This window comes from Mastigoproctus giganteus, chromosome 2, assembly GCF_048544385.1.
Source record: "Mastigoproctus giganteus isolate SK-2022 chromosome 2, ASM4854438v1, whole genome shotgun sequence".
NCBI classification, from domain to species: domain Eukaryota; kingdom Metazoa; phylum Arthropoda; class Arachnida; order Uropygi; family Thelyphonidae; genus Mastigoproctus; species Mastigoproctus giganteus.
In genome coordinates, this window is record NC_143576.1 from 231,092,393 (window position 1) to 231,119,888 (window position 27,496).

The following is a 27,496-nucleotide window of genomic DNA, read 5'->3' on the forward strand; positions in this document are numbered from 1 at the left end:
AGAGTTATTGATAACGTTAATATAATTAATGCTACTTACTGATTAAATTTTCATTTTAAGATTTTAATAAAATTCAATGAAATCGTAAAATTATATAAAATAATTGAACTGAAAAACCTTTTTCAGCTTATATGAATGGCATGGAAGAGCATGGAAGCCAAAGCAAAGTTGGCTCAGGGCATCACAACTCTTTGAGTCAGCTCTGCCATATATGTTTTGTTAAAGGGGATGGATTCATAAAGCATGATTCTTTTTGACAACATGGAAGACTTTCAGCAACACTTTGCACCTTGCATAATTGTTATTGAGCAAGGTGGGGATTTGATCATCCAGATTTACAATTCCATTTATTTCTACAGGTTGTAGAAAAACCACCAACTTCAAACCCTGGCAATGATTCTGCTTGAGTCAGTGAAATCTAAAGTGATACATTAATGAACTCTTGGATGATGAACCTTTTGCTTCCATTTGGTTAGTAAAATTGCATATAGCATGATATGTTCAGGTCATCTGCAAGGATGATGTGATTTTCTATAACAAATTATAGTGTTTAGTAAATGACTAAAATTAGATCATAATTCCATCAGTAAATACAATTAATAAGCAGTAATAAAATATAAGTAATGTAAAACATACCTGATACTTTGAGAAGACCCCATGGATCTCCTGGCACTCCTAAGCCACCAGTTGCATGGAAACCAGAAGTAGTTGATGTTCGTTTTGTCGTATGCATCTTTGTAATTGTCACTGGTGTTGTTGGAGAGATGGTGCTGGTTGATGTACTAGTAGCAGTAACAGCAACAGACATTTCAGCTGGATCTGCTTTGATTCCTTTTTCTGTTACAAATTTTGGGGTTTCCACTGATGTAGTTGAAGCATCTGTGGATAAACCTGCTCCAGTTGCTATCACAACTTCAGAATGCTTATTGGCTTCCTTATCAAGATTAAAATGAGAGTGGACCACATTATCATCAATTTCAACTGGTGCTGCTATTGTGTTAGCCTCTTCAATAGGATAGGGAAAGAATGTTGGAAATTTAGTAACCACATCCCACTGGTTATTTCCATAAGAAAGAGTTTCCCTTCGACGTTCACTTGCTACTACGTTTATCGGTGAAGGAGTAATATCTGTAGGTGGCACTGACTGTTGAAGTGGTATATGAGATTCCACTGTAAAAGATAATTTTTATTGTAGATAGCAGAATATGAACAGATTATTATAAAAGTTTTAAAGTAATAAATACAATCAATATATGACAATAAAATTTGTGAAATGTTACTGTTTAAATTGTGCTCTGTCATCTGTAATATAAAAAAATAACTATAGTCCCCTAACTTGGGCGACACAATGCCTAAAAATATCTAATGTGTGTTAATGGCCAGTACGGGGTTATTTGACTGATCGAGGTTAGTTTTAAACAAGGAAAAAAAAAAAAAAAAACTCATAGCGCAGCCACCCGAAAACTGTCTCATCCACCCGTGTGTATTATGTCTGTAAATTGCGTGTGCGTTCTCTAGTCGGATTGCTTGTTTTACTAGACGAAAAAGCTGAAATTTCAGGCATACAAACCCTGCTGTGCTGTCCTGTCCTGTCCTAAGACCGATTAACTCTGCTACAGATTAAAAGAGGCCTACAAAACTTCCTCACGTCATTGACGGGATTCGAATGCGAGCTTTTTAATAGTTCTTTAAACAATAACTAATTTTAAATGTGCTCACCACGGGTCCAGCAAAGTGGTGAATTTAGAATAATAACGCAAAAGTAAATTTTTTGCCAATATTTATTTGCAATCAAGTGGGGACATTGTGTTCTCCACAGCCACCTACAAAATTTCCGATGTCCGTTACCTCCTGGTGGATTGCACCTTTCAAATCTGAAAGTTTGGTGTTGTGCCCCATCAGTCACTTCTTGCTGATAGAAAACCACTTATAGGATTAGGAGTTGGGTAACCTTCTTCGAAACGCCTTACATATTTAATACGGTTATTTCTCGAACAGGAAAGTTTGAGGCATTTTTCTATCTTTGATACGCTCCGACTGAAATAACACTTGCATTTCTTGCAATAAAGTTTAATTGAAAGTGCTTTATTTTCATTTTATATATCTTTAGGCAACAATTTAAAACAAATGTGGCTGGACTTCGTTACGCTTTAAGCTTTTTATCTTGATGAAGAATAAGACCACGGTGAGTAACGTTCGAATTCTCTGGTTCCAGAGTCATTCCTTCTTATTACGAAGCAAAATCTTTATTTGTTTATTGAAATGAATAAATCACTTATTCCCTTTTTTTTTTTAACAATTTTTATTTAAAAAAAAAAACTGGATGCTACTCTAACTTCTAGTTAGATACTACGCTTCGTTTTATGTTTAAAGTATTATATATGTAAAACGGTTTTGTCTCAATTATTATCATTTATTTATCATCAATTTGAAATTTCGCATTCTTATCAGTTTTATAAACTTGAAAACGAGTGACAAATGGATCATGCTTATATTTTATATTTTTTTCACAAAAGAGTAAGTTTTATTTTATATTTTTTCCAAAAGAATAAGTAATTTTATTGAAAATAACAAGAACAAAAAACGCATCTGTTTTAAGATTTCTGATTAAAAAGTAAACAATCACGAGGGATGATCATTTAATTCGCGGACTGGTGCAAGATCTTATCTAAATTGTCATCATCTGAATCCTTTGTGGATTTCTCCTTCTCGAAATACGCTTCCTTGAATTTTATACACGTTCGCCACCTTCGTACCCACGCATTAAATGCTTCTTGAAAGACATTTTTTGAAAGACTGCGAAGTGCGTTGTGGCACAACGAGCATCATTGTGATGGACGCGAAATGCTTCAGAGCTTTCTTCAAACGTGGAAACAGAATGAAATCACACGCGGTTAAGTCCGGTGAATAAGGGGGATGTGGCAGAACCTTAGCACCTATGACTGATCACTGCCTGCACAATATTAGCTATATGGAGCTTGGCATTGTCTTGATGGAGAAACCACTTCACATCGGAAAGTTCGGTCACACCGGAATATGGGCTTCCACGATATTACCATACGCTTCATTCATCTCTTTAACTATTTCCGACGCATTTCAGTCCCGTCTGACCCAATAACGAATCACATATCGCTGTTCAATCTGTATGTCCGACACGATACTTGCTCCAAAACGGTCATCAGTGACACGCGGCTAAAAAAAAAAAACTCTTCACGCAACACTAGCTCGACAAGTACTGGAATGCATCCACAGGGTCTGCTTATTAGCGATAAGGGAGAGCGCCTCTAGCGGCAGTTATGGAAAGTTCGCGCAGTAAACATAAAACCTTGCACCTGTCCGCGAATTAAATGACCATCCCTTATACATTTAATAGGCACTGCAATTCAGTTTTAAAATGTCAAGCACTGGTATTCTACAACCAGGACTTTAAAAAACTTTTCTGTTAAAAAAAGAAGAGAAAAAAAAAAAAACATGGTGGCTTGGAGCACCTTTTTTTTTTTTTTTTTCGTGATTCTGAGTTTGAGGTTAAGATACTTAATTTATTAAACATGCCACATGTTACCAAAAGTATCAGCACATTTATAAAAATTTTAGTAATTCAAATACAGGACAATTACAGCACAGATATAAATGAAACTGCAGAAATTAAGGTATTTAAAATTTACATCACAATTTCTTCATTTTGCACCAGTACAACTAAGGCTATGATTAATTAGTAGACTTTGCCTGTAAATTCTATGCATTAATATTTTATGACCGTTTTCCTGTTTTCTGGGTGAACACCCAGAGATCTTACGAGATCTTAACTTTATAAAGCACACTTGATATAATCACCAGCAAGGTGATTATATATGTATGCTCGTTTCATTCTTGGGAGCGGTGCAAACCCACTGACCTGTTGGTCTTGTCGGAGTGTACACAAGAAAATATTTTAAAAATGGCTGTACCATTCCGGTTGTGAAGTGCTTGATGATAGTGCGATATGGCTTGTGGAAGGAATAATATGGTATCATCACAAAGTAGAAAAAATGGGTGCTTGACCGTGGAGGCTAAGTGCAACCACCCAATTAATAACTGCTGGAGGAACAAAATATGGTGGAAAATGTCCATATACACTGTGTGTTGTATTACAGTCTTTTTCTTTACTCTTAGAGTCTCAATTACGTTTGAAAACAGCACACTTAGAAAGTTTGAAAACAAACATTTCCTGATGCATATTTGGCCATGTGCTCCGAAGGTTCATAAACTTCTCTGAAGCACTATGATGCACCCACAAACTGCTTGAACATTACTTTTCTATACCCAGCATCTAATGCTACTTTTTCAAGAATTGTTTTCTGAGTTTATAATTATTTTATTTAGAATGTGCATTGTGCATTATACTGTATTGTTAACCGACACAAATAGTTAATAAATATACAAAACATACCACATGTATAGCGTGGACAGCAGAATCCAGGCAATCGTTCAGGCATGCAAGTTGGAGAAGGTGGTTCAGGACATCTTTGTCTCTGGCATAATTCTCGTCCATAGAAACAACGACACAGCTCACAAGGGTCTGGCTTTATTATCATCTCTCCATTTATGAAAATGCGACCCTTTATAAAGCAAAAGGCTAAAAAAAAAAAAATTAAAATACCGAAATTTAAGTAGAAAAAATCTGCAGGTAAAATGTATGATTAAATATAATCTGCTATACAGATGATTCAGTAATAATGACGATTTTACAAAGACTGCTACGTCCTTTTAATCAGAAAGCAAAAGAGTATAATATGTAAATATCCATAGGGAAAACAAAGCCTAACAACAGAAAAAGAACCACTGCGATATATTTTATAAGGGAAGATGACAGAACAAGTTGTTAAAGTTAAAATGTATAAAACTACAGTAAGACCTATAATAGCGTGTGCAACTGAGACAAGAGGAAAAAATAAAACTACAGAAATGAAAATCTTAAGAAAAATAAATAAAAAACAACATTAAAAGAGATTAAAAAGTTAAAGTTTTAGTTTTAAGAAACAATGTGTAAAAGACAACCTATTTAATGAGCGGGTAGGTATATAAGAGGGAAAACACGTAGATGGAATGGAGTAACTTACCTGACATCATTTCTCTAGACGCTTGGGTTGTAACGGGTTTGTGCATTAAAACAGAGTTATTCTTTCTTCCATTCATAAAATTAGGGCCTACAATGGCGTCCTCAGCCAGAAAAGGAATTATCCTGAAGTTCGGATTATGCGTTGCTTGCTGTGATACAGCAGGCGTCAGTAAATCATCTGCCTCTTCGCTCTTGTAGTCTGTGTCTTGATCCGCATCCGTCTTTTCTCCATCTTTTCCTTCAACTCTGGGTTTCTTTTTGTCAACAGCCGTAGAGTCTGAAGACGGAAGATCCTCTGCGGTGTCTAAATATTCGTGGTCTTCATCGTGATCGCTCCTTTCTTCAGCAAAGAGTTCCGTGGTGCTCTCTGAAGGGAAAGGATTTTCTTTTACGATAATTGCGCCATCCCGAGTTGTTTCTGTATCAGCAGCTACAATCACTATTGATTTGACGTTCACTAAAGTGGCATTTGATGGTTTCCCTTCCACTTTTGAGATGTTTGTTGCATTAAAGAATAAATCAATAGAAGCAGATTGTTCCTTGTATCTCTCTGGAACAGTAAACGATTGAGGTGCGGATGATTCTTCTTTATAATCATCTCTATCTTGAGGGTGGATTGTTGTTGTTTGTAAATAGGCACTTGTAGAAGTCGGGGCATTTTCTTTACTAAACGTCGTTTCTGGATCTTGATGATCCTCTTGCTGAGGATTTTCAGTACTGTAACTAACATATGTTGGAAAATTAGAGCTATAACTAACTTTTTGATATGGACGGTCAGTTCTATAGTAACCGTCATTTTCTTGGGTTTGGTCAGTTCTGTATATATCGTCTTTTGGTTGATCAGTCCTGTTATTATCACCTTTCTCTTCATGGTGCACAGTTTTGTAATTTTCTTCAGTTTCTGTTGTGTAGCTGTCTTGTTTTGGTTGATTTGGCTGATCAGTCCTGTTACTATCACCTTTCTCTTCATGGTGCACAGCTTTGTAATTTTCTTCAGCTTCTGTTGTGTAGCTGTCATGTTTTGATTCCGATTGATCTGTTGTGCTATCATGTTTTAGTTCTGATTGGTCTATTGTGTAACTATCATGTTTTGATTCTGATATATCTGTTGTGTACCTATCATGATTTGATTGTGATATGTCTGTTGTGTAATTATCACGTTTTGATTCTAATTGGTCAGATCCGTAATTATCTTTTTGCTTCTCAGATTCGGCAAGAAGCGTTTCATTTGGTTTTCCAAGCTCTTCCATCGGTATGACAGAAATATTGACTTCCTCTTCATATGAACTTGTTGAGACATCCTGTAGATATTGGATTCTCATCGCCGTAGTACCTATTTCACTACCATATTCTTCCTTTGGAGAACTGGACCACAGATTAGCATTTTCTTCTTTTGGAATACTGGGTAAAAATGTATTAGTCGTTTGAACCGGGCTTTCTGTTGTTTGAATATTTCCAGCCAATTGAGAAGTGGCTGTGTGGGATGATGCTATTTTCTCGTTGTCAACAGGTGTCTCTGTCTCGAGCAACTCAGAAACTTCACCATTACTGAAGTCAGGGTGCTCTGATGAGTAATCTTCATAGAGGTTATGCACATCAGTAGCAATTTTTGTGGTACTCCAGTCCGAATGGAAAGTAGAATATTCATGGCTTTCTTCAGTGTTGGCTTTTTCTCCAAAGGATCCAACTGAAGAAATTTCATCGCTCATCCTATTTTGGATGTCTTTCATAACAGGTTGGGAAGTCGATTTAGTAGTGATTTCTGTTTGGCTTTCTTGGGCATTTGTGTGATTCAACTGGAGCACAACTGCAGACGGGTGGGCATTAGTTTTGTAAGTTTCTGAAGCGTTTTCATATTCAAAGGCGTCATATCTTGAACTGGAAAAGCGAGAGATAAAGGTAAATAATAGGTCAGTAAAATTTTTGACAGTTGTAGACAGATTTTTGTTGTCTGTGGAACTTTTATTAGCTATTTGAGAACGATTCTGATCCTCGGGATAATCTGTATCTAGCATTTCAGTCATCTCAAGTGTGGTTTCAGAGTTTATAACTGGTGGTCTCACAGTAGAAGCGTTTTTATCAAACATCTTTCCTGTTGGTAGCACATTGTGAAATGTCTTATCTGTTTGAAGTCTCGTGAAGGAAGAAGAAGCGAGAATTGGCATTTCCGTGATATTTTTTGGCAGTTTACTTATTTTCAAAAGAGAGGCTTCAGAATTCTTTAGATTATCGTGCAGGTAATATTCTCTCCTGTTATCTGACACCGAAGGTGATTTCTGATGGTTGCTGAATTCCTTAAAAATAGGAATGTCTCCTGCTTGTAAATTGCTTTCCTGAAATTCTTCTGAAATTCGCTTTATATTTTCAGTAGTACTATCGTCTTGAAGCACCACGAGCACATCCGAGTCATCTGTTGTTGTCGACATTGGACTACTAGTAATAGTCAAATTATCGTCGGAGGTAGCCGATTTGCTCACTCCACGAAATGTAGTCAGAAGACTGGTAGACGTGGTTGATTTAATGTTAGTAGATTCTGCCGATACTGATCCATGCGTCCTGAAATGATAGTCCTCAAAGTTGTCAGGAAAAGAGATAAGACGATCATTTTCCCTCACCGAGGCAAGTGACAATGATTCGGTTGTGGGACTTAAAGTTTTATCAGATATACTCATTGCCTCAGATAGTATTGTCGTGACTTCTTCTAGAGTTGGGATTTTAGTTGTCACGAACGATCTATGCGTAATTCCGATTTTGGATGTATCAGGCATTGCAGAGTGAATGGTAAAAGACTTGTCGTCCATCTCCCCAGAATCGGAGGTTGTAGATTTCTCGCTGACGATTGCCTCAGCAGTTGATTGTGTTTCATTGAGGTGATAATCGAACACTGTGGTAGGAACAAAAGTAGTTGATAAGTTAAATGGTGTTTTTACTGTAGGTGTGGTCTCATCAAATCCACGTGTCGTAACTTCTGTCCTTAAGGCACCTACAGTAGTTTGATCGTTTTGGTCAACTGATGAGAAATAGGAGTTATCTATCTGCTCGGTAGTTGATTCTTCAATATCACCAGTCATATATTCTTGCTTGTTTTCACTGATCTCTGTTCCACTGTGTAAAGTAATTGCTGAAACACGAAGGTTACTTGTAGTTGTTTCCTCACGGTTTGTAGATGCAGATTCCTCATTAGCATCATGCTCTGATACAGACGAGGTCCAGTTGGTATCATTATTATGAATCAGTTGAGAGCTTTGAGAGATTTTTCTTGATGACGCTGCAGAGGTGTCAGTGTCTCCATTGGTAAAAGGCAGAAAAGTAGGCAATGGATACGAAGTCACTTCATAGTCTTCTGTACTCTGAAGCAACACTTCATCTGAGAATTTAAAATGGCCTATTAAGAAATAAAAATGAATCAATGACAATACACGGATTAAATTTAAGCAGTAATTCAATTATTGTCTTAAATGTCAGGAAATTCTATTGAATACGTGAAGGAAATTGTGAAAATGCTAATTAAAACTATTTTAAATAAATCCAGTTTTATGGCATAAATGTTTTAAAATTTGATTAAATGAATTAAAACTTAACTCCACATTTTTAAATGCAACAGTTCGTTTATTGACTATAATTTTGAGAAACCCCGCACATAATTTAATAGTTCATAATAGTAAATTTATGAAAAGCTTACTTTAATTAGAAATGTTTTATTTATGTAAAAATGTTTTTATTTTAATTATTACTAAGTATCTGAATAATGTTATTTGTACTGTACATGCTTATCAATAAACCCAGAAAAATAAATATTCGTTGATTAAAACATAGCTATGAACTGAAGCGCACTCAGAAACTCAATAACGTTGTACAGTAGGAGTAAATGAATTTTATTAGTTCTGCAATCAAAAAGACAAGCGTGATCAAAGCAAATATCACAAAAGGTGTTCGAAATGAGTGCCATGTGACAGGGGACTTCAACAGGAGTGAGAAGGAATCCAGTATACGTGCGAGTAGCACTGGACAAGAAATGGGACCTCCGCGACCAATCCAGTGATTATGGTAACAATCATTTAAGAATATTCTTACTGTCGCCCAAAATGTGGAGGTGCCTCTCGTGCTAAAACCACATATTGGCACGTACACTTAAAAGAACATCTTCCAGAAGTGTTGGCAATACCTTCTGCAAAAACTGTAAGTAATGATCAGCGTTTAGGGGTGGGAGGGGCATGAACTAGAGTTGCCTGACGTATCCCATTTCGGGGTATTATTTTTTTAGGTATTATATTTCCCAAAAAAGGGAAATATTTCCAAGATACCCCTTTTGAAAATTTGAAATGGGGTATTTGAAAAAAAAAGAAGAAATCATAAAACACTCTGTTTAGATGATTATTTAGGAAGAAAGAATTAACTGACAACAAAGTTGTTGTTGAAAACAAAGAGGGTTATAGAATACTTATATCTTGCTTACTTTGTAGCCTTTTACATTCTACTTGACTTCTTTTTTATTTCATTGTAATGTTTTAAGGCTTAGGCAACAAACTAAAGGAGATGTTGTATCGATGCATGTGATTCTTTCTTTCTCCAGAAAAGGGTGAAGCTCTCGCATGAAGTGAGACGTATCAACTACAGAAAAAAAATCTGTTTCCACAGAAGCTACTTTTGTTTATGACACAGTGCAACATGCGCATAGCTATCGATCAGCCGATTGCATGAGTTCATTATTTACAACATTTTTCAATGATTCAAAAATCGGCTCTCAATTTACATGCGGGAGAACAAAAAGATCTAAAATAATAACAAATGTTTTAGCAAAAGAATGTGTGACTACAGTTACAGAAATTTTAAAAGATAATCATCCCTTTTCAGTTGAAACTGATTCGTCAAACAAAGTTTTGTCGTAGAAATTTTTCTAAGTTTGCTGGAGGAGTTCAAACAAAACTTTTGAGTTTCTTTAACAGCCAGTCAGAAACCGCAAAAGATATATTGCTTAGTTGAAAGTTGATAAGTTGAAAGAGCTGAGCTTAAGTCCTCAGAACATTGTTAGTTTTTTTGGAGATAATGCTAGTGTAAATTTTGGTATTAATCAGAGCGTGTTTACTGAACTCAAAAAATGTAATAGATATGGGGTGTCTTTGCCATGTGTTGCACAATGCAACAAGAAAAGCTACAAGTTGTTTAAAATTTGGTATGGAATGTGTAATTTTAAAGACATATAATGAATCTAGTTTATATTTAAAAGGGTAAAAAATTTAAAAGAAAATTACGAAATTTGACCTAGAATATTCAGATCTAATGCGTCATGTTCCAACAAAATGGTTTTGTCACTCCTTCCAGCTGTAGATAGGCTAAACAAAAATTTTGAACCAGTCAAACAATTTTTTGTCTCTGGAAAGATGTCTCCTGTTCTGCGTGATTTTTTTTTTTTTTTTCATATGAATTGGCTGAAGTTTACCTTACTTTCTTTTCAAATGCAGCAACTTGTGTCCAAAATGTAATTTTTAATCTAGAACAGGAAGGTCCTATTATAATAGAACTTTTCAACTTAATGTTTAAATTCAGTGCCGGACGAAGGTATTTCTGCGCCCAGGGGTAAAATGATTTTTCGGCGCCCTTTACTAAGTATATATAATTTTTTGCCATATTGTTCTTCTGTTTTTTGCGCCCCTTAAAAAATGGCGCCCATGGCACAGGCCCTGTTAGCCCGTATCTTAATCTGGCACTGTGTTTAATCTAAAAAAAACTCTACTTTCCAAGTTAAATTACATTTTTATGGATTTATTGCTATGGAAAAGTTAGAATCTTGCCAGAATACTAAAAAGATAAATTTGTTCAAGAAAAGAGCAGATGATTTTCTAAAAACTTTTAATTCAGTATATTGAAAAAAATATTTAGTTTTGAAAATAGCAAATATGAGTATCTTAATATATTCAGCTAATTTTGACGCTTTCTTAAAAATTGTAGATTTATTTAAAATTCCCAATATCAATATCGATTTGCTGTATGAAGAATATGTTCTGTTGAAATCATTCCATAAAAACATTTAGACAAAAGACCTCAAAAATACCACAGATATTCGGATAAAATTTTTAAATGCATACGAAGTACGTAATACATAAAAAAAATTATTACTTTTATTTTGCTTTGCCTCATTGAAATGCAATGAGTGAGCAAGTATTCATCTTAATGTTTAACGTATGGAAAAAGGATAGAAATAAATTATACCTAAAGAATGTTGAAGGAGAACTGTTGGTGAAAACCAATCACAATATGTCATGCAAAGAATTTTACGCATATGCACTAAAATATGAAAAACTGTTAAAGAAATTTCGCTCAAAAAGTATTGCTAGGTAAATATTTTCTTTTTGATAAAATAAATCAGGCTTATTGTATATTTATCGTAAACAATTATGTAAAACATTTGATGTTAATATTTAAGTTTCTTTTAGCGTTTATAACTCTTGCAATGAAATTTTCCGAATTAAACGAATTAAAGCACAGGCTATAATTCGGTTAATTTTATTAAAATTTGACTAATTTTGCATTCCATGAACTGGTAAAAATCAACAAAATATAGAAATAAAATATTTGTTATTAAAATTGTTTTTTAAGTTATAATGCGAGCACCCCAAAACGAGGAATGAATACCCCAAACATTAGAATGAGTACCCCGACATCAAATTTTTAATCTGGTCACCCTAGCACGAACTCGTGATGAATAAAGTTATCTCCTTCAATGCCGGCTCACATATTGATGCTAAACTCTACTGGGAAACGGAATTGCCGAATGGTGTGAGGATTTTCCACTGACCACGGCATTTATCTGTTTAAGGATCTAACTCAAAACCCGTTGCTCCTACTCCAAACTGAGTGTAGATGTTTCTTCTTGGTGTTTGTTTAACAGTCCCCTCCTTTCAGCATTTATATACAACGACTATGCATTTATTGAAAATGGAGTGGTGCGAAAAGACATGAGGAGCTGGATGGGGTTTGTACAGCGATAGTTAAGGAGTGGCGGGACAGACTTACAAATCCTTATCTATTATAACCATAAAAGGGGTTTTTCCAAAAGTCAAATTGGTATTTATAAATCTGTAAGCCTAAGTGGCAAAAAAATATGGAATCCATGATTTAAGGAGGTACCGCACTGTTGTAAGCGCATCAACAAGTTACCACATTGTGCCTTATACTGTATCTGTAAACTGCGTGAGTGTGTATTTTGTGGTCCATTTGCCAGTTTGCTGGACGAAATACCCGAGTTTCCGGGAGAGAAAAACAAGAAAATCTCGCCTGAGACCAATTAACTACTGAACCATATTGTGAAAGGAGCCCATACAAATTCTTCGCGACATTAACGGGATTCGATCCCAGGACTTTTCACGGGTATGGGGAAGGTGCTTATATACACTCTGCTATCCACGAAGGCAAGTGAATGTAAAGAATAATTTTTCACATAGTATACCTCGACTTTAAAAAATATACTTTAAAAGGTAAGGTTGATTGAATGACAGGAGACACAGGATGGCTACAAGTGCTATTCCTCAGGCTGATTTAGGGATCTCAAGTGAAGTTCTATGGAGTTTGGCGATCCTCGCTGTTTGTTATTTTTTAATGATATTGATGAAAGTCCAACGGGATTGATGTTATAGTCTGCTGGTGATACAATGATTGGGATAATAGTGAACGATCCCATCCGAAGTGTGTTGCTACAACAAGTCTTTGTAAATTTTTCAGTTGATCTCAAAAATGGTAGTTAAAATACAATATTGGAAAACGAAAAGGTATACATTTGGGTAATACTAATTCCCGATTATCTCGTTACTTCGGGAGGACAACTTAAAGCAGTTGGCAATGAAAAAGACTGAGGAGTGACTGTACAATCCGACATGAAGTTTCTCCTCAACAGCTATTTCGGGAACTGGTGGTACTAGCAACTAAATGCATAAGTGGACAATTCAAACAGCTTGCTAGGCCAGCACAAGTATAAATAAAACACCTTTTGTTAGTACGAACAGAAAGATAATTATCCACTGTACAAAACTTTAGATTGGTCACATTTGAGAGTACACAGGTTTGGAATTCGATTTCAGGAAGGACATGAATGGTGAAAAAGGTGCAGACAAGGTTAGTTATTGATATAAAGAACGGTTTCTCTGGAAAGACTTGAGTTTTATGAGTTGCACAGTCTCAAGACCGGCCGCGCTATTAAGAAAAACTGAACTAAGATACATAAGGCTTTGAAAAGTTTGAATGATGGAGGTATCATGTTTTTTATTTCGCTGGTAAGACATCTTAGAGGACGTACAGTTAGAACGAAGAAGGATAGTTGTAATCTGGATATAAGAAGACTCTTCTTTAGCTATAGGGTTATTAACTGTTGAAGTAAATTACCACGCAATATTGTAGAACTGGAAGCATATGTGTAAATTAAAGAAGGATCGAAGAGATTCCTGGTGGATTTTAAGGCTAATGCGCATAGTGCGTGAGGTTCTGTGACTTTTATATCGTGTGCGTCTGCGTGTTGTATGTTCGTGGGCCGATTTGCATATTATGCGGGTTAAAAACCTATACCCTCCACTTGAGATTGATAACTACATCCTCCACAGAAGAGGCTTTTAAAATTCATCCAGTCTCCAATGGGATTTCAACCCAGACATCTCCAAACAAATGACAAGTAGTGAACCCACTATATTGTCATGGAGGACCGTGGGACCTTTACTTCCGGAAACGATGAAGCAAGTCGATGATGTATTGTTTTTATATTAGCTACTTCTGATGAGCATTAGATTGTTATTGATATTTCAAGAACCCCGAAACTCGCCTGGTAGGGTTTTGCTCTATAATGCATGCCAGGATTTTCATTCCGCACAACGTGCAGTTGCTCTTGAAAACTCATTTATGTAGGCATAACTCATGTTTATTATTAGTATTAGTTTGGGAATTCTTTTGGAAACTTTTGAATTCCAAAGAATTTCTATATTTTTGTAGTTTCAGTTGTTTGATCACGCGTAAAGATAAGAGAGTTTACTTGGGTAGTGGTCACCTAAAAATCTAGTCTTCTTTGAGTGTGGTCTAATGCCTACAGGTGATACGTAAATAGAAAATAAAACTGAAAAAAAAATTAGAAAATACCTTAACGGTAGTCGCTTTTGGAGTGTATTTTAGTTTCCACTTTTAAGGAATTCAAATGTTTTTTTAGCGGTGTCTCATTTTAATGAAAAGCTCAAGATTGTGGTATCCAGTATGTTAAACCAACAGCTGGAGCCTAGAATCCGCATTTTTCTACGCTATGCCAGTTCCTCTTCAAAACTTATGATTAGATCAGCTTGGCTGGTCGCTTACACTTTGATTTACGTGCTCCTTACTCTATTTGGAATGGTAACATATTGTGGTTTCAATGTTTTTTTTTCTTTTTCAAGCTTCTCATTGCATATAGATAATGATGGCGTAACTCGGGTGTGTTATACGTTATCCATGAAAGGCTACATTGTAGAAATTACGCATTTTTTCTTTGTACATGGTGTAAGTCATATTCTTCTAGTCTAGCCAGTTTTTATTCCAAGTTAAGATTATTTTCTCCTTTTCTTTGAGGAATTCAATTTCATTCTTTACGTGTATATTTATGTAATTATGGCTTGGCATTGTTTTTTATATTTTATTTTATTTTATAATTCTTGTGCATAATTTTATATTGTACCAGTTGAATTTAATGTCCTACAGTGATATTAAATTCGAAGTAGGGGTTGAAGTTTGCATTCATGAGGCTGCATGTTTCGTTGGTACGATTGTATGTGACAATAAATTCATGGATAAATGGGCTCTGTGGCTTAGTATACATGAATCCATCCGTGGTGAGGATAGTCCAGCTATGGTGCCATGCCCACAGCTGTGTGCAACGTTGGTGATGGAATGTCCGACCTCATACACTGATGCTTTTGGGAACTCTGAATAAAATTTCTGTCATAATGCAGCTATTTCTGGAAAGACTATGGGCTTATACTTAAGAAAAATTTACAATCTTAGGAAACATGGAAAATTTATACACTATTTTATGGTTTTGTTACTCACTTTTACATTCATACTTAACAGGACAACAGTGACCTTCCGGAACTAAGGGTTCGCATCCAGCCACAGGTGGAGAGCACTTCACCAAGCGGCAGACTACTTTTCCATATGCACAATAACAGGTATGACATTCTTTCTTGCTTGGCACAGCTTCGCCAGTTTGGTAAAAATTACCATCAAGCTCACACCCTAGAAAAAAATTGACAGTTAAGTTTGGAATGAGGAAAATAAAGTTTACTTAAAACTTTAAGCATAAAGCTAGGGTAGGGAGTTAACACCTTAATTGCTGGCTCTATTTATTGTAATTTGATTGTAATTAGATTTTAATTACATTAAACAAAATTACACAAGCAAAATTAAGGAAACAACGGTTTTCCGCATTATTATAAGCAGAACAGCAAGTTGGGTAAAAGTACACAGTTACTTTATATAAATTTACATACACTGAGTGGCCACTTTATTAGGTAAACTTACCTAATAGCAAGTTGGCTGCCCCTTTATTCCCCAGATTAGTCTATATTCATGGTGGCGCGGTTTCAAAGAGGTTGAAAGAGGCACAAGGATGTTGATTTGCGTGCACTCAATTGCTTCCCACAGTTGTTTCAAACTGGATTGCTGCAGATCGTTATTTCGAAGAGCTCGTTTCACCATATCCCACAGTGCTTAATTGGATTGAGATCTGATGACTGGGGAAGCCACCACAGTATGCTGAATTCACTTTCATGTTCTTGGAACGAGTACTATACAATTCCAGCTTTGTGATATGGCGCATTATCCTACTGGAAGAATCGATAAGCAGATGGATACACTGCAGCCACGAAGGGATGGCCCTGGTCGGATATAATTACCAGATAACCTGGGTTGAAGGGGCCAAATGTGTAGCACGAAAACACTCCCAGTACCTTTGCACTGCATTGCATTGTTGACACCTGGCAAGATGGATTCTTGGATTCATGCTGTTTTCATCATATTATGTTCCTTCCATCAGCGTGAAGCCACAGGAACTGGGATTTGTCATACCAGGCAATGTTTTTCCAATCTTCTATTGTACAGCTGGCGATCTTCCTGAACCCGAATTTCTTTTTTTGCTGACTAGAGTAGAACCTGGTTCGGTCGTGGACTTTGATACACCATCTATGACAAAACACGAAAAGTTGTATATTCTGAAATGGTACTTTGATTACCACTGTTATACATGGGTTTGCTATTTGATTGACTTTAGCCTTTTTGTTACCCTGCGCAAGACTTGTCAGACTCTGTTGGCCTCTGGCATCAAACGAGCTGTTTCCGACCTCCCGATCGCCGTTGACTGCATGTTATTTGATCATTGGGCCAATCTGTATACACCCCAGATACAATCGTACATAAAAACCCCCAGGGTTGCAGTTTTCGAAATAGCATACCAGCGCGTCTGGCGCTGACTGCCATGCCATGTTCAAAGTAAATTAAATCTTTCATCCACCCCTCCCATTGTCATACTGGTATTGCATACTTACAGCATCGCTACGTATTTGTCCATCTGCTTGATATCGCATGGTACAAACATGTGATACTGTTACTGAATAAGCTCTCCATTTCATGAAAAAGGGCAGATGTAACTAATAATAAAGTGGTCACCAGTGATAAGGTCCGTATATGCAGTCAGAATTTTGGTTTTCGTTCCTACTAGGGAGACATGGCATGCTGGTATGTCCGCGCAGACCGCGCATTGAGGAAAGGGGGCAGACACGTATCTAGACACAGCCCCAGAATTTGTAAAACTTCACAAATATCAGATTTTCTGTGATAGGTGGGGGAAGCTTCCGATTTGACACTACCCTACTGCCGGGTGCGCGTATCGCTACACAAAAAATAATGAGAACTGGTGAATCTACAACCGATTGAATATTTAAAAACCTTTTAGCGTATTAAGTGTTGCCACATCTTGTTTAGAAACTACTATCACAGAACTCATTTTCAAACAAAACAGTTTAGCCGAAGTAGACAAAGCAAAAGCAGCGCATATATTTCTTGTTCATTAAGAAATCGGATAATATAAATTATATTATACTCACTGGTACCGTTATGGAGGTGGACAGGATCCCAGTTGGTTGTTGGTACTGTTGTAGTGGTCGTTGATGTGATGTTGTCGCCTGCTGCTCGAAAGAAAAAAAATACTCGTATGTGATATCTCAACGCAAAATTCATTGCCAAATAAAATTACATTAATTTCAATTTACGAGGGTCGTTTAAAAGGTTCGTGGCCAGAGTATGAAGAGGTAGTGGTACAGTATTAAAAATTTCTGTACTTAATGTACTTCTTTAATACCACTTCAAATAGTAACCCACAAAGTTTCATTCAGTTTCAGTAAAATCATTTTTTAGCCATAGGCCATGAAGTCAACATAGTTGTATGAATAAGGAAGGGTGGACAATATGAGTTACCGTGCAGTCATCAAAGAAGGAGAGCCTGGAAGATATTCCATGCTATGGAAGAGATGCAACGTCCATCACCCAAAAGTTGTTCATAGTGCGCATGAGCTGGTAATGAGTCATCGGCGAGTGACAGTTCGGCACATTGCTTCCGTCTTGGCCATCTCATCTGAATGTGATGAGATACATATTCATATGAGATGCTCAAGTAATAACAGAGGTTCTTACACATAATTACAGAGATTCTCGCTATGAAAAAGGTGTCAGCAAGATGGACCTCAAAGTTATTGACAGCAGATCAAAAATGCACAACAGTTGTCAAGTCAAGTGAACATTTTCAAGCAGATACAGCAAAATTTCTTTGCAAGGTCTGTGACCACGGATGAGACGTGGATCTATTACGTTCAGCACGAGACGAAGGAGTAGTCCAAACAGTGGAAACGCAGTCCTTCTAAAGAAAGCCAAGTCGGTTAGTTCCTTCAATTGGTAGCACAGTGGAATCGGTTTTTTGTGATGCTGGTGCAGTTTTTCTTGCTAATGAATAACCTTCAGAAAGGCCAGACAGGAGCATATTAAGCAGACCTCGTGAGGCGTTTCCAGGAAATCATCAAAGACAAAGGCCAAAAAAAAAAAAAAAAAAAAAAAAAAAGCAAAGGAGCCTTTTCCACCAGGACAACGCGCCTGCTCACAAGGCTGTCATTGCCATGGCATTAGTGCAGCTTTAAAATCTTGGATCATCCCCAATATTCCTAGATCTAGCACCATCGGACTTTCGCCTATTTCTCAATTTTTCAAATTGAGAAATAGCATGAGTACGAAGGGTTTATTTGAGGAATCTGATAGCATAGTAAATGCACTTTTGCCACCAATTCTGCAATGCGTTGATTCCATCTGCGAAGAAAGTTCTCTCTTGGGCCACCAGAAATGCATCCACTGCAGCAATGGCGTCACGGTCGATGGGAAAATGGATGCCAGCCTATTTCTGAATTTGAAAATTGAGAAATAGGTTGGCATCCATTTTCCCATCGACCGTGACGCCATTGCTGCAGTGGATGGCCAGTGGGAAGGAGCAGCAGTGCGTAGCACATGCTTCTTGATTAGACCGGGGTTCGAGCCCGTCACCACCAAATACGGAGGATGCGGAAAGGTCATTCAGGGAATGACCACCGCATATCCCGGAGCAATATGGCCTTAGTTGCTAATGCTCCTAAAAACCAAATAACAACAACAACAGCAGTGGATGCATTTCTAGTGGCCCAAGAGAGAACTTTCTTCGCAGCTGGAATCAACGCATTGCAGAATTGGTGGCAAAAGTGCATTGACTATGCTATCAGATTCCTCAAATAAACCCTTCGTACTCATGCTACGAACTTTTCAAAAGTCTCTTGTAAATAGAAAAACTGACCCTGAAAAGTGGAATATTAGTTTTGTCAAATGAATACTTTTTTTAAGTCAAGATTAAATTAATGAATTAAATATATTCCAAAATTACTCTTTAAAACTTAATATTAAATAGCTAAATGGCTGGGTAGCTGCATTCTTCACGTGTTTATATTACAGAATAAAATAATCACAATTTTAACACCATTTAATCACCATCCAACATTAATTTTTGGTCATTTCCAATAGATTGATGAGGATCGGGTTTCCATCTTAATGTTTTACAAGATTCCTCTGGATGTTTCCTATAGAAATCACGTATGTGCATTTTTATTTTTGTTTTGTTCCAGTAAAGAATATTATCTCCCAATGTACTTCCTTAGGATTTTCTTCATGTGCCCTTAAATTGTCAGTTCTTATTTGTTATGTACAACGAATAGTCAAGAGTCAAACACCGAAACAAATAGAAGCCGAAACAAAGGTTGTAATTTTTATTTGTCCTCCCTTCTAAGACTACGCTAAAATTTTTCTGACATTCAGTTTTTGGCGCTGCTTTTGCAGCTCAAGGAGAATAAAATTCATGCATAATTTCCATGGACTCGTTAATTACAATGTTTCATATGAAAAATAAGGAAATTCCCATATTTCTCATTGTGTCCTTTCCTTTTAACTACTTCCTGATATACATGGGAATTTCAATGCCCTTCGGTGCTATTCATTTTATTTATTTATTCTTTCTTTCGCGCCTCTTGCCAGTAAGTTTCTCAATCTTCATGCAAAACAGCGATGAATGGCACATGTTAAAAAGACAACATGGCCTTATTAAAATTATCTAAGACAGGTGATGGACAACACACAGCCCCTACTTCGACGTGCATATATTGTTGCACGAACAATATAAGACTACCTCTATGTTCTTTGCTTCACAAAGGTGGCATATAACTATAAAGTAACTTGAGGGCATAAATTGTGACAGAAGAAAATCACTTCCAGCTTGCCTAGGGCTAAACACCAAAATCAGAGATATACATCTTGCAGCTGTTCTGAAATAGTATTTCCCTGGTGCACTCCCCAAAGAATTATTTCGGTTAATACGAGTATGACGCTGAACTGAAGTACATAATACCGGTATTATGTACTTAGTTATAATCTCTGTTCTTCAAAACAGTGTCAAGCCTCGATTCCTGTGAAGACTAAGGATTTATGGCCTTTTTCACATCGTGGCCGAGTTAGTCGCCTCAAGCATTGATCGCATAAGTGTCACTCCTTGAAATTAGAGTTTTTTATCCAGGAAAGAGACAAATGGACCCTAGATTAAAATACCTTACGAACAAAATACCCCAACGCCTTATAGTCTAAGTTGCCTTGATGTAAAATCATCCCTGAATAAAAAAAAAATATTTAAGATAATGGGTGTAATCTCAAGTGATAGCAATACATTATCCAGTGACAGTATTAACTTAATGACAACATGTGATTTGCATTTTGAATTAAGAATATATTTTATAAACATTTCAACATATGCTCAACTTACAACACTCGTAACTTGTTGGACAACAGAAATACTCAGTAAAGTATTTGGGAGTACATCCGTCGATCGCCAGATGGCACTTGGGGCTCAGGCATGTTTTCTTCCCTCGTATGCAGTAACAGTATTCACAGAAAGAGGAGGAGAACATAGCAGATCCTTCTGCATAGAGAGATCCATTGATAAGACATCCTGAGAACAAAAACGAGCAAATTTAAGACCATTGTATATAATTCACACACTTCTGTACGCTTTTAGTAAATGAAACCACATAAAATTAACAGCACGAAAACAAAACATATTGATCAGAAGATTTCAAAACATAACTTGTTGATCAGAAGAGGATATAATAAATTGTATCCTCTTCTGATCAACAATTAGATTTATAAAGCATAACTCAATATTGGGTTCGGAAACAAAGCTGGTCGCATGTGACATTGATCATACTTGTATTTCACTTTCAACTACATTTGGACTAATAAAATACACAAATTTACATATATACGTGGTCTGAAGCGTGCTTAAATATTAATTTAATATAATGAAACGTGTCTTTGTTAGCAGTTTCAAAGAGAGCCAGTATCTAAAAGAGAAACTGGACATGTTGTTCAGGATTAATTATATCTAATTACAACACCCAGGGATATAAGATGATTTATTGGAAAGTGGTCGGAATTACAGACAGAAAACCATAATAATAAAACGCATATTGCAGATGACTGACTCTCCCTTCCTCGACACTCTTTCAGACTCAGTTGTATTCCCATTTATCAAGGCGCCAAGCTAACAAGACAGTGATAGATTAAAGAAAGAAAAGCAATGCATAATTCAAGGAAGTCAGGGATTGTGACAGTGGACAGTGCTACATCATTTTTAGTCCGGAAGTGGTCTGCACAGCAGGAGTTAAGCCTTACAGTGTTTGGCTTCTATTGTACACTGAGCATAACAAGGACGCCCTGGGTATCTGGAAAAACGAGTATGTTTCCACCAAATGCCAGTCTTACTATATAAGTGCAGCAACTCTCTCTCGCCTTCTCTTTCTCACTGAGCGATAAATTGAAAGTCGCCATGTCTAATTTATTTAAAATCCCGAAAGGCATAAAAAAGTAATTAAATAGTTAATCCACTCTTGGAAATATGTTTGAAAGGTAATACTTTAAAAAAATACTCTTTTTATTATTCTTTATTGCGTCACTCTCAGTGATAAATTTTCACGCTGAAAGAACGCGTACATCGAAAAAAAGCAAGGAAAAAAGTAACCTAATTGATAGCATTTAAAAAGTGATGAATGGGAATTGGACCTCAGGTTCAATTTTCTCAAAGAGTGGTCTTAAAAAGTGGTTTAAAGCTTGTTGATTAATTGACATTCAAAAAGCATTTTATCTTTCGTGATTAATGCATCAAAATAAACGTAACTCTTTATTATTTCATTAACTATTTAATAATAAAAACGAACAAAAACCTAACCTCCGGGAATATCATTTAGAAAGTTTATGTCATAATCCACTTCATCGAGTGAGGGTCCTGGAGATGATGTCACATAGATCAAGCTCTCCCTTCCAACAACAGAAGGGGATGTAGCAACATCCCCCTCTGTTTCGCTGGTAGTGAAATATTTGAAGTGGGTGGTTTCAGTTCTGTAACTGTCATATGTTAATTCAGTTTCATCTAGGGAAGGGGCTGTGGTGAGAAATGATGTGGTCTGGTGTTCACGGGGAGTGAGATCAGCACTAACTGTCGTGAGCGGAAGGGAGGAAGACGAAGTGGATGAAGAACTACCCCTGCTTGGACTGTAGGTTGGCCGTGACTCAACGCCTTCCGTTGTGCTGAAGTTATGAGTTGCTGGTACGAAAGCAGGAGACAGGGAGCTTCCGTCATCTCGGCGTCTGTTGAAGCGATCGAGGTTACCTTTGTCATGTATGAGGTTAAAAGGGTCATCGTCAATATTCTGCAGTGAAGGAGAAGAAGAAATTGCTCCGCTGGAACCTGGAAAGACAATGCAAATTTATTTGTAACAAAATAATCACAGCTTGCTTTAAACAGCAATAATAATTGCACTTAATCATTATTATCTCATAATGGTAACAAGCCAAATAAAAGATATCGTAGAGGGATTGTAAAAAAGAAAAATTACGAATTGCAGGTTGAGTAAAGGATCCGATGGAAAGGGCACGGATGTATAATTATGTTACTTTATTTCTAAAATTTATCTATCTGATTTTTTGTAATACTTCCCTCTTCACTATCGGGGAATTGGTGTCTTCAATTGGGACCATGAAAATATTTATAGATTATACGCTTAGGTGACTTTTTTTGGTTCTAGTTGAACTCGACTGATATCACATAGGCTTTGCATTGTACCGCACACTTTAAAAATACATAACGGGGTAAAAAATATAGAAATGAAATAATCTGCAGGAAGTTTATAAAATTATGATATAAAACAGAACAGAAACATCATATAAAATATGTGTTTCTGTTCTGAAACCGAAAGTTCGACATATTTTGGGATTCAGCTTTAGAATTATCGAAATGCATGCCAGCTACCATGATTGGAGGTTTATTTAATGCATTTTTATAATATTAAATTGTTACTTCAGTATCTTTACTAATGGACAGATAGGTAGTAGTGCAACTGCCCTTTTTTTAATATATGATTTTTAAAATATGCTGGCTGCATAACAACTTAAAACTTTCATATTAGGTCCACCCGAGAAGCAACCCAACTGCCCATATGTAATTTGTCTATAAACAAGGTGGGTTCTCTAATCGATCTGCCTGTTTAGCTGAACGAAATACCAGGGTTTCCTGGTGAAAAATCCTTACTGTCCATACCCGAGACCGACTAAGTCAGCCCCGGAGTGTAAAAAGCCCATAAGAGTTCCTCGCATCATTGACAGGATTCAAATCCGAACCTTCTCCACTCGATATGGGAGGACGGTGATTATAACCATTGTACTAAGCGCGCAGACATCCTGGTTTTATAACTGTGCGGATGGATGGATTTCGGACAGCTGGGCTTTTGCTGTACTAAGTTCATTAAGCATTAAGTGATGGCAGATAGTACTTCTTCACTGGTTTGGAAATTTGTAGAGCGGAGGAGAAATTCTCTATATAAAATTTTTCTTTTTTTATCAGAAGAGGTGTGGGATTTTTGTCCTCAAAACTGAGATGTTTCCTCCCACGTTCATGAAATCGACTTGGAAGAGGCTTCGAATATTGCATCAGTATCTTGTTATTAATTATATGTATTAATCTAATTATTTAAAAAAAATAACTTGACATAACTCTAGGGGGCTGACCATTATAACAATTTTTTTTAATCTTTCAACTTTAATTATTTTGACCTTTCAGCATTATTTTTTATCTTTCGGCATTTTTTAAATATTTCAACACTTATTTTTAAAAAAAATCGTTCACCATTATTATCCTTTTCATAATTTCCCCTTCATTTCCCCTTGGGAAATGAGGGGGGAATTATGATTAGACATTATTGGCTTAGAGAGAATCTATCAGCTAGTTCAATGAATTCTGGGATAAAAAAAAAAGAGTCTAACTAGTTTTGATTTTTCAGTTACATAATTTGCAATGAAACTCTGAAGAAGCGAATTAATTTCTAAGACAGTGAATATACATACTGCAAATAACCGACGGACAACAAGCTCCGGGTTCACGTGCCGCAAAACAGCCCTTAGAGAGTGCCACGGCGGTTGGGCATACACGCAGGAAGCAAACGAGGACACCCCTGCTGCACGTGCAGTTCAAGCATGGTTCCGGTGTCTCAACGGAATCTCCGTGATTGTACCTGGTGTTCTTGAAGACACATCCTGTGGAAGAATAACAGGAGCGCTCACTACAAAAGAGCCACTAAATCGTCTTGTAATTAAAGTTAAGACTAATTATCTAGATCTAGTCTTATTATTTATCAAAGTAAATGCTACAGAAACACCAACGCAACAAAGAGTATTACATCCCATTAAAACAACGAACCATTGTAAAATATGTGTCGGACTTGCTGAATGAAATACTGCGTCTGTTTTAGTTTCGAAACTTTTAATTATGAACATTATTGTTTGCAGGTTATGGTACATAATTTAGCAAAGAATGTATGAAAACATTATTTACTTTCAACCATGTTACACGGAACTCAATGGTACATGGTTGAAACTGTAGATACCGCATGGCATAGTAAGCCAAATGACTTGTCAAATGGATGGCTGGTCAAAGTTATTCAAGTGAACACACAAGGAAAATTTAAACCATCATTAAACGACCCGATGGTTTTGATATTACATCTGTGTGTGCCCGTCTCTACTGAGCAAGCATTCGAAGTCCTAAGCACTGAATATCTTCTCCTTGCAGAACTGTATTTATGGGTCAATCACAGCTATCGAAGTATCCCTGAAACCAGACAAAGTCTTTTCGTTAGTCGGTACAAAATAGGAACATTTTCAATAATTTCTAAAATCTGTTATTACTGCCTTTGGTGGAAGAAGAGAAGAGAGAAGATTCATTAGGCATCTCCTGGTACTTACATTAATTCTTAATTATTCAGATTAACTAACTGCGAATATATAATCGTAGGTATTTTACAAAATTTCAGTTTCTTCCTGTCTATATAAATAAATAAATAATGAAATGGAATTAAATACACATATACCCAAATAAAGGGAAAAATAACAGATTAAAATGAAATAAATTGATAACATATAACTGTAATATATAAATAAAGAATAAAGATGTAATTAACTATGTTTGTTTGTCACCGTGGCAGGTGTTTAACACCATTTTAATAATAAAGATGAAATAGTATTTCACATTTTAGAAAGTTAGAAATGATTATATTTTAGCTTAAATGTCAACTGGCAGTTCTGAAGCTAATGGACCATAATAACTTACCAGCATAGTAATTGCCTATATAATTATGCTCATAAATTTAATCCTTGTACGCAGCAAACTCTAGAACAGCCTGATCAATCATTAAAGGCAAGTTTTTGATGGGTGAAAATGAACTGAATGAATAATGAGTAGAGGATCGCGTGTGGAAATAACTGGTTTTACTTTAGCTTCATAACAGGCTTCCTATCGATGTCAGACCTGACAAAAGCTAGAAGAAATCCTATGTCATTATTACGAGGAAGAGAAGCAGTCTTTTTTCTTCTTAACTGTTCCTTACGGTGTCCTTTATTGCTCTTTTTTTTTTTCTTTTTCTTGTTCCCTTCCTAGGAAGACAAAACAAAAAGACCGAAATTTCTCTCTATCCGCTTCAAGAACCAAATTCGATTCTTCTAGGAAAATATTAATCTGTAAGTGAATATATGCAGAAGAACTCGTGTTACTCCATCTTAAAACACTTCAGTGAAAACAGTACCATCGATCCATGTCTATTTTATTTACCAAGACAAAATAGCCTATTACTGATCTCCCATCTTTCGTTTCATCTCACTTCGTATATGAACTGGTCCTCCAAATTTTGTTTTTTCACAGCTATCTTTAAGAAGGAAAAAAAAAAAGGTTGAAAATCGTTATTGTATACGCATAGCCTATGTAAACTTGAGAATTTTACAGAAATTATATACTGAACTAGAAAATCCAGACTGCTACTTAAGGAAATTCTGCAAGAATTTAACTATTCAAAATTAACTGGTAGCAATAACGTAAGACTGGTTATATACAAATAAAACTGCAGCCATTATCAACCCACTGCAGGATGGAAGCCTTCTCAACGATTCATGTTGAGGGAATGGACCATAATCTGCAACGTTGGTCCAGTGCGGGTTGGCAAATCGACCGTATTTTAGTAGTCAGGGGATTGAACCCCGGTCCAACTCAAAGAGCGTATACTACTCCATTCCCGCTCATGACCACTCGGCTAGAGGCACAAATATATATATATACAGTATATATAAATAGTGAGGAATAGATACATTTTGATTATTCTGACCACAATGATAAATAAAAATAAGCGTTTCTAACTGAAGCAATACTAAGAACGTACTTCAGTGGTACTTTATCAGACACTCTGAATCCAGGAAGGTACTCATGATCGAAAATGGAACGCATTATATCTGAAGCATACAAGAACATGGGATTTATTAAGTGATTAGCTGCAGGATTAAACAACTCTGAACTAACCAAATTCTTATTGTGCCATTTAATCCTTCATACATTGCAATTTGTATTGATCTTCCGAAGTGGCATGCGCTACGGATGAATTTGCTGCCCGAACAAGTTTTAAAAGAGATCGCAATTTCCTCTGTGTTTCTGAATAGTTTCATCATCTGAAGATGAAATGGAAACTGTTCTTTTGGATGCATAACATCCTTCTTAGAAAGGCGTCGGAGAGACAATCGAATTAAACCAGAACCGCCTGGAATGGGACTACAGTATTTCTTTTATCATGACATAAGCACCTGTAAATTACTAGATATTTATTTCTGATCTTCTAATGATTGGTAAGCATTCAAGAGTAGTTAAATTTCAGATACTTGAAAAGGGATAATTATCTCCGGACGTATGGGAGGTAGAGTTGGCTTCAGATGAAACTCAGGAACATTCATTGGTCTTTTGAAGGGAAATGCTAGTCCACGTTAAATCTACAAAGATTTGAATCGGCATTATGGCTTTGAAAAACCTTATTGGATCGAAGTGATCTAGAGAATGAATATTACCTCTGCACAAGTTAATGTGTTGTAGTCGCATTCCCAGAAATGGGAAGCATTCCTGATCTTGTCAGTTCTTCCAGGGATCTCTTAAAGCTCTCTAAGTCTGCAGTTTAAAAGACATCACGACTGGCCATTGTACTGTAGGTTTTATCTTGCTGAAAGGCAGTTGAGCTATTAAAGTTCCTCTTGTCATGGTTATAGTCGAGGCTATGTATTCGTCGGTATTTTTAAAGCAACCAGAGTGGGCTCTACTTCATTTTTGTATAAGGAACAGCCATATATTTTATTGCATTTCCTTTTAAAGACCATTTGTCATCCATTTATACTGTAACATATTTTAACAAATTAATAAAATAAAACTGA

The 27,496-nt window shown here is 36.3% G+C and overlaps 1 protein-coding gene across 1 annotated transcript in view; it reads right to left on the reverse strand.

The window, feature by feature from the left end:
* The window catches only part of LOC150090236 (uncharacterized), a 149,574-nt gene that overhangs the window by 9,963 nt on the left and 112,115 nt on the right, over positions 1-27,496 (reverse strand). Inside the window, exons 4-11 of the mRNA XM_090390222.1 lie at positions 24,107-24,295; positions 21,936-22,454; positions 20,475-20,660; positions 17,203-17,283; positions 15,152-15,337; positions 5,100-8,483; positions 4,430-4,615; positions 637-1,170 (exon numbers count right to left, since the gene is read on the reverse strand). Of these exons, the coding sequence (XP_090246348.1) occupies positions 637-1,170; positions 4,430-4,615; positions 5,100-8,483; positions 15,152-15,337; positions 17,203-17,283; positions 20,475-20,660; positions 21,936-22,454; positions 24,107-24,295 (5,265 nt within the window). The remainder of the gene's footprint in view (positions 1-636; positions 1,171-4,429; positions 4,616-5,099; positions 8,484-15,151; positions 15,338-17,202; positions 17,284-20,474; positions 20,661-21,935; positions 22,455-24,106; positions 24,296-27,496) is intronic.